Genomic DNA, 8,454 nt, shown 5'->3' with positions numbered 1-8,454 from the left:
ATTTAGCTAAAATGTCTAGACCGAAGAAGAAGAAAAAGAGGGATGATAGGGAGAAAGTGCAGATGAAAGGGGTTGGGAAGAATGAGATGGCGGTGGTTCAGGTGGTTGAAGATGAGGATGAGGAGAGTGATGGAGAGGAATTGAGTCGGTTGTTAGGTGGCCTCCAAAGTGGAGAGGCTCTATGAGGCTCCTGCTGTTGGATGAGCAATTGGCAAATAAAAGCATTGAGGAATTGCCTGAGGCAATCAAGGTTTATGTTCTTATAGCATTTTGATAATCAGTGATTTGGTTTTGTTTCTGTGGATCGTCTGTTTGCCGGAAGTAGTCTGGATAGTATGTGGCTATGTGCTCATATTGCTGTGCTTGAATTTGGTCGGCTATTTCATATTGGAGATTGTGAATTATTAGTATCTAGGTGTACCGTTAGGTTTATGATTTTGCTTTGTTTTTGGGAAGCTTATAAGAAAACTAGTACTTCAAATTGCTTTTAATGTCTGCAACATATGATATTCATTATCTATTTATGTTTGGTTTGGTTACACATCCTGAAGGTGCCGATTCATAGTACTGATGCTATGAACCCAAAGCTTTCAATATATTGGTAAGAAAACTTATAGAATTCTGGGACTTGGACTTCTGAGTTCATAGACTTGAAGGGGGAAGTTCAAGATGATCAATAGAAACAAACCTGAAATTATATCCTGACCGTGCAATACTAATCTTCCGTAAATCCTCCGTTTCTATCCATAGCTGATGCTTTAGCTCATCCTAATCTTCTGATCATGTGTGTGAAAATGACATCTTCTTTCTTCCACTTATTCAAATAAGTTTTGGTAGATAAATTTTATTTGATGGGTACAGATAGTTGATTGTCAGTTTCTTAATCAAGCAATACTTCAAACCGACTGAACAACTTCATCAAGAACGAGCCATTTTCAAGGTAGTCCTCAAAGTAAAACATGGATGCACTGCTGCCCTCTGCTTGAAGATTTTAGGCAAAACTTATCTTTTATTACTGTCATCGAAAGATTAAAGCGATTTGGTTATCTTTTGAAAAATGAATCTGCATTTTTGGATTAGGATTTCTGAACTAGAGCTTTGAACTTGAGGACTTAGAATGAAATCTGGGCGTGGCGGATGCATGAACAAGATACATCTTACTGCAGTTTTTTCTACGTCGAGTATTTATTTGTTCATACTGAACTTTCTGACTTCTTTTAGCATATATTAGTTAAAATTGTTCGTTTTCTATTTTACATTAATCTGCTCTCTATTATTTGACCAGTATTTTTTAGAGAATAGGATGGTAGTAGCTTCTCTGTACGGATATTATGCAACTCTTTTAAGCACTTTGAGCTGAAAATTTTAGTATCTCTTTAAGAATTTTTGGTTGGATATTTGTGCAGCTTCTGCATGTTTCCTTAGCAGCTTTTCAATGGAAATCAAGTAAATATTGATGTAATTTTTGGGGAAATTTTGTAAGGATATTTTGCTGCTGATGATATCTTTTAGAACTTCTCGAAGATTTGTGGCAGTTATATTATCAAAATTAATCTTTTCTGGCCTGCTCCAATTTTTGGTCGATGGATGATATTGCCCCACAATAAAAACATACAGTTTCCTTTTCTGATGTTCAGATTGACAATAAAATGAAAACAATAAAGTAGACAACATATCAAATGATGTTTTATCTTTGTCATGTATGAAAATGCCTTTTACCCTTTACTTATTTAGGGAATAAAGGAGTCCCAATGGGAAAGAGAAATAGGGTTGCCGTGGTGGTGCTTGGCGACATTGGCCGTAGCCCCCGGATGCAATACCATGCACTTTCTCTTGCTCGACAGGTTTTCCTCTATCTATATACACAAATAACATGTTTATGTTGATGGAATTTGTTTGTGATTATCTTAATCTCTCTTCTTCTCTTTTGGAGCATTAGATTATATTTCGGACTTATGGAGCTTCATAGGGAGTATACTGAACATGTTGTTATTGGCTAGTATGCTGGGCATTAGAATGAATAGTTATTTGCCCCTTATTTTTCATGCTTGCATGAATTTATGAAGTTGATTTATTGATCAGACATGGATCATTGTCTTTTGGGTCTGAGCAAAACTTATATGTTTTGTCTCCGAAAGATTGGCTGTTCAATTGAATATGTGCTAAGTTGCATATGATTGTTGAAGAAAGAATTAGCTGCAATGCTATTGATTTGCATTTAATGTCGTTTTCTGTTCATGCTAAAGAAAAATTTAACTGTTATGTTTCTGGAATGACAAAATTTTCGGGGAGAGTTTTACATACAAGTTGGAAAAGAAGTATTTTGGTTGTGGTAGCTTGGGTTTTCACTGACAACACCAAGATGCTTCCCTCTCTCTTTCTCTCTCTCCAGTTTCTAGTAGTTGAATGTAATTGGTGGGATATTTATGCTTATGGATCGCATGACTTTGACAAACTCACGTGATAGTACTTCTATATCTAATATACTGCATCAAGGAAACATTGGCTTGCGTGGAATTCTTATGTGTTTAGCCATTGTAATACACCTTACTACTTAGCAATGTACTATATGAGTTTTTCACAGGAATCTATATTCGATTATCTTTGTTATAGACTCAGAATATTTTTAATTTATTATTTAATAATAAGTTTGAGAGATAATTTACCAACATATTAGCTTTTCCCGAATTTTTATCGTATCCCAAATTAGAATTAGAATATGTTCAAGTTCCAGCCTGAAAACTATAAACTTCTAACAAAAAGTACTTTGGGAAGTTGGTAACTATAATAATTTCATTTTAGCTAAACCTTTGAAGCAAAATAGTAACTAAAAGATGACTTTGTTTTCTGTCCGCAAAAAATGGTGCTTTCTTTGAACAAGTTATGCACGATTCCTTTCATTCATTTCTCTTGGGTTGTTGGCATAATGAGTTTCCTTTCTTGCAGGCTTGTCTAGATGTTGATATTGTTGGATATGGAGGTACGTTTGTGCCTTGTGATGCCCAAGTGAAAATGTCTAAAATTTCGTGGCCTAAGCCTGAATTTGTTCTCTGATCATAAAGCTATTTCTGCATCATATCATAATCTCAACCATGGGTTTTATATAGGAGTTAAAAACTCAAGTTCATGTTAACAATTATCCATTAAGGTTATATGCTATGCTAGTGCTTAGTTCTTGTTACTTCATAAATGACCTTATCATATCCTGTTCTAATAAAGCAACGCATGACTTATTTCACATTGGAGCTTGATTGTCCTTGTCAGAAAAGAGAAAATGCCACTGTATGGACAGCCTTTGTTGTATGCTTGACGTTCCACCTTTGTTAACCACCTGATAAGCATTGTCTCTCTGTTGGTCATTGTGCTGGAGGAATTTTTCATAATTTTTGAACTTCATAAACCGAGACTTATTATAATGCTATGTTTTATTAAAGGTTTTTGATACTATAAATGATTGTATTGTTTGATCAAAACATTTGCATTAACTAAAACATATGACTTCTAGTTGACTGAGGACTTGGTCTTTGGATAGGGTCAGAGCCCCACATCTCAGTGTTACAGAACCAATCTATCCATATCCACAGAATGGTACGATTAAGGATGTTGCTGGTGCATTAAATGTATTGAAATTTGCAAAGGCTTGAAAGAATATTTATTTTCTTTTGCACAGCCACAATGGCCAACAATTCCTCGAAGTCTTCCAAAGATACTTCATCCCTTATTTCTTATTCTCAAGCCTATTATTCAGTTCCTTATGCTGCTGTGGTATCTTTGTGTAAAGATACCAGCTCCCGATGCTTTCTTAGTGCAGGTGAGCTTCATCTTGTGCTTATTTGTCTCAGAATTTTGCCAATTGGCTCATGCTCATTTTCTATAGCATAACTGTTTTATGCTCAACCTTTTGTTGCTTAGTAGTTGCCTTGATTGTAGGTCATCTTGGCTTTTCTGATTGACAATAATCAAGTTGCATGAATTCTTGCAAATGGAAAATGCTCTCCTTATATATTTATGTGAATTTACCAGAAATGTTTAATCTTTTTATATTTTACTGGAATTACTTAATCACAATGGTTAAGATGATGTTAGCAATGAAATTACACTGGATTGTCACTGAACTTTGTTGTCGCACCCTGTTCTCCAAGTCTTTTGCTGATATTTTTTTTCTGTGGGCTGGTGAAAGATTTGGAGAAGCTGCATGATAATGGAAGTTCATGGACATTATCATAATAGTCTGTCATCTATCCTATGTCATCATGAGTAAGCTCCACTAGATTACATGTTGCTCCTGCAGAATCCACCATCAGTTCCTACTCTAGTGGTTGTGAAGTGGGCCAGCTGGTTGAGACATTCAGCAATCATTGTCGATTGGCATAATTTTGGATATACCCTGCTTGCACTGTCTCTTGGAAGGAGTAGTCTCTTTGTTGCGATATATCGTTGGTGAAATTGCATTCCAGCTTTTTGATTTAATTTATTTTTGTCTCCTGGATTTTGCACAAGATTATAGCTGTAATATTTTGATCCATGACTAGGATCGAGAAGAGTTATGGTGAGAGGGCTCATGGTTCCTTGTGTGTGACTAAAGCAATGCAACATGAATTGTCTCAGAACTGGGGAATTAAGTAAGAGCGTGATCTCAAAAACCTTCTTATGTCTTGAGGCCTGCTTGTTGTTTTACTTGCTAGAGTTGATAACCTGTATTCTCTTATGTTTTTCATAATTATAGAGCCACTGTTCTGTATGATCAACCTCCAGAATTTTTCCGTCCTGCTTCACTTGAGGAAAAGCATAACGTGAGCAAATTTATATGGCTTCGTTGGCATAAAGAGAGCAGTAAATCAACAAACTCTAACTATGGTGATGATCTAGTTATTTTGCAGCATTAGTAAAAGTCTCAATGAGCCATATGGCCTTCGAGATTGCATTAGCAATGGTAAACAAACAAGAAGATACTGTTTCTAGTCCATTTTAATGAAATGAAGAATGCTCCTGCTAAATTTGATCTGAAATGCATTCATGTGGCAGGATTGACAGGACCATACAACAGTAATCCTGATATAACTCCATTTACAACTCAGGTTGGCACTGATATAATCTTGAAACCAAACAGACCCGCACTCATTGTTAGCAGTACAAGCTGGTATATTCTTGATCACTTAATTGTTTGCCATCATAATTTATGTGAACTTCTCCTTTTGTCCTTGGTGCCTTTTCTGGAACTCGAGAAAAATCTGATTTTCATTTATTTATATCAATGAAGCAAAATTAGTTCAGTCACATTTCCTTTGCCTGACAGGTACCATAGTTGTAAGGACAGATAACAATGAACATATATTTTATATTGACATGGATGGAAAAATAAAGAATGATTTAAATTCAGGACTCCTGATGAAGATTTTGGCATTCTTCTGGAAGCAGCGCTTATGTATGATAGACGTGTTGCTGCACTATTAGGTGAGGACGATTCAAGTGGGGATGAAGTTATTTGGGATGGAATTTGTGGTGGAAAGCAATTCCCATACCCGAGGTTGCTGTTCATTATTACTGGTAATGTCTGTCTTTAAAGCATATTAATTTTCATCCTATCAGTCAAGTTATTGTATGTATTCTAAGACTGAACACAAAGTGAAGGTAAAGGACCTGAAAAGGAAAAATATGAGGAAATGATAAGGAAACTTAGTCTCAGACGGGTTGCATTCCGTACCATGTGGCTGGCGGCTGAGGATTATCCTTTGCTTCTTGGTAAGTGGTATACCCTCAGTAGTTTTATGTTGCTTTCTGTTTCAATCACTCTTACATTTTCCTTGATGCATTATACAGGGTCAGCAGATCTAGGCGTTTGCCTGCATACTTCGTCATCAGGATTAGATCTACCCATGAAGGTCTGTGCTAATAAATTATATAGTTCAACCCTTTTGTGAACTTAGCAGTTTATTAGGCAGTGTCACCTGCAAGTTTCTCTTTTAATTCTCACCTTTTAAAAAATTGTGTTTCTTAAGGAAAATTCCTCATGCTTGGATATTTTGGTTAGTCAGGTTGTGGATATGTTTGGCTGTGGATTACCTGTCTGTGCTGTTTCATATTCTTGGTAAGATCAAATGGAGTACTTTCTTTCCATGAGCATGTTACCATTAAAATAGACTAACATTAAGCAAAAAGAACTTCGGACAAATTACCAACCATTCTGATCTGTGTCAAGCATAAAGGAGCTGATAGATGTTGAAAAAAATGGCCTCCTTTTCTCGTCATCTTCAGAACTGGCTGATCAGCTCATGGTAAGCTTCTCTATTTTACTTTTTAAGAGCATGGGACATAGCCCATGGAATGTTGAAGAATTTTTTCTACATTTCAAACATATAGTTCAAATTCTTCCATCATTCAAGAAGCATATTTAATAAGCAAGATTACTTTGAAAATCCTTTTATTTTCCATCTTTTATTACTATCAATTTCAAGTAGCAATAAACCTTTGAATTAGCCCACTACTTTATCTATAACGAAAGGCAACCTCACCTAGCAATGAGCATTAGTGATACTTTTTAGTAGCAAGCAGAAAGAATTGTTATATATTCAATTGTTTGGCACTGTGGAATGTCTTCTGAAGATTCCTCTTACAAGGAGGGCCTCTTTCCAATGAAATGATGTTATAATTGAGTGCATAGTCAAAACGGAATACCCTTGAAAAAGTACAAATGAGGCGCTAAAGATTTGCTGCATCATATTATTTGAGAAAATTCTTTACCTGCAGATTGGATTTAGTTTATGTAGGTCATATGCATCACTGCCCCTGTCCTGAATATCTGCACAATGTTACGAACAAGCAGTCAAATTTTTATGTTTGTTTCTACAGATGTTGTTTGAGGGTTTCCCTGAAAGATGTGATGCTTTGAAGTCAATGAGATCAAACTTGATGGAGAGGGTATCTTCAGTTAGGTGGACAACTGAATGGGAAGAAAATGCCAAGCCCTTAATATACGAGGTGAAAATTATAATCCTTTCAACTTCTGCAATATAATGGGCCCCTTTAATTGCTGTTGTATTATCCTTTTTCCAGGCGGCCAACTTCTGAGAGCATGTATTTGTCTTTCAGGTTATCTCTAAGAACTCTAGCTGAATCATTGGAAGATGACACAAAAACAGATGAACATACAGGTAGAGATTTATTATCTTAATATTATTTTGTGCACTTATATCAATGGTCAAAATTGGTCCAAATGTGCTTTTGTGACGTCTGTTTAATTTTGGGAACTCTCCAGTTGGTGTAGGTGCGGCTTCTTGGCGGCAGGCACCCATTTAAATTCTTGGTTGTTCAAACACACTCATGGAATCACCTGATTTTTCCCATTTGAAAGAGAAGAGAAGCAGAGTGGTGTATTGTGTTTCTTCTCATGTAAACAGGAGACTCAAATCTTTTGATCATGAACTTGCCCTGGAATGACAATCATTTACGGGTGCTAAAACAAGATACTGTTCTGAACTGTGGAATTCTTCACAATATTTGGGCACGATATAGCGCAGTCTATTAAATAGTTATGTTGATCCCAGCTATTATGTGTGACAGCCTCCAGAAGGCGTTCTTTATATGAGCCCTTTGATGTTGTTCAAAAGAAGTGATATAGCCGGAGAAGGATCTCATCTTCTGTTATTTGTTGTTATATTCTCCAGTAAGGTATACGTATATGTAGAAAAGAAAAGAGTGGGTGTTTCTGCATTGGCATAATTTTCAAGAGGCAAAAATGTCTTTGATTGAGTGCCTTTTTAATGCAAATCATCAACACCCTAATACGATGATATGGAAGAAATTTAAAAATGAAGATAAAACAAATCTAGATTTCAATTATAATAGATTGTTTTTTTCCTTTTAAATTTATAGCAAGCCAAATTCACCTATAAGTATTTGCTGATTGTAGTTAAAATTTTTGAATGAGAAAAGTACTACCATCGATATGATGATTTTATAGTCAAATGTCTGTTTCTTGGTCTGAATATGGTGAGTTCAAATTTCATTGACAGTATCAAGTAAATCAAAAGTAAATTCAATAAATTTTAAACTTATTTATTAGATGAAAATAAATGTCATAAATTATAATTGGAGAAAATACTCCCACAAAATTGTTTATGTTTTCATTTTTAGTTTTTAGTTTTTAAAATAATAATTTAAAGTAAAAATATATTAATTTTACACTGCTGTTTAATACGAAACATAACTTTATGAATTAATTTAAATATGTTTTCATTTTAGAAATAAAGTTATATAATATATATTTTAGGCTGAAAAGTTATGGATAACTGGGCCTATGTTTGTTACTTTGAAAGCAAGCCCATAAAATATAAGGTTTGTTTCTTTGGTAATTAGCCCACACCACACCATACATCAGAAAGAGGCAGAAGCCATTATCGTCCTTCACTGCTTCCCATCCCTTATAGGAACTGCTAAACCCCTTCCCCCCAGCTA

The 8,454-nt window shown here is 35.3% G+C and overlaps 1 protein-coding gene across 2 annotated transcripts; it reads left to right on the top strand.

Annotated features, from left to right (window-relative positions):
* Window positions 1-57: 57 nt before the first annotated feature.
* On the top strand, window positions 58-7,538 carry LOC105155191 (UDP-glycosyltransferase TURAN-like). Of its 2 annotated transcripts, XM_011071055.2 has the most exons (18): window positions 64-940; window positions 1,735-1,844; window positions 2,947-2,980; window positions 3,533-3,588; window positions 3,671-3,811; window positions 4,292-4,440; window positions 4,533-4,622; window positions 4,727-4,793; window positions 4,870-4,933; window positions 5,026-5,140; window positions 5,381-5,547; window positions 5,632-5,742; window positions 5,821-5,882; window positions 6,036-6,088; window positions 6,200-6,275; window positions 6,850-6,978; window positions 7,090-7,151; window positions 7,256-7,538. In XM_011071055.2, the coding sequence occupies exons 2-17, from the start codon at window positions 1,752-1,754 to the stop codon at window positions 7,111-7,113; spliced, it is 1,431 nt and encodes a 476-aa protein (XP_011069357.1). In that variant the 5' UTR covers window positions 64-940; window positions 1,735-1,751; the 3' UTR covers window positions 7,114-7,151; window positions 7,256-7,538. The 2 variants fall into 2 exon arrangements, 1 of the variants encoding a protein (XP_011069357.1); XR_002286524.1 differs by lacking the exons at window positions 7,090-7,151; window positions 7,256-7,538 and having other exon boundaries at window positions 58-940; window positions 6,207-6,275; window positions 6,850-6,896.
* Window positions 7,539-8,454: the final 916 nt, after the last annotated feature.

The sequence above is a fragment of the Sesamum indicum genome, unplaced genomic scaffold (assembly GCF_000512975.1).
Source record: "Sesamum indicum cultivar Zhongzhi No. 13 unplaced genomic scaffold, S_indicum_v1.0 C00529, whole genome shotgun sequence".
In the NCBI taxonomy this organism is placed as follows: Eukaryota; Viridiplantae; Streptophyta; class Magnoliopsida; order Lamiales; family Pedaliaceae; genus Sesamum; species Sesamum indicum.
This window is presented reverse-complemented; position numbering and strand designations above follow the sequence as displayed.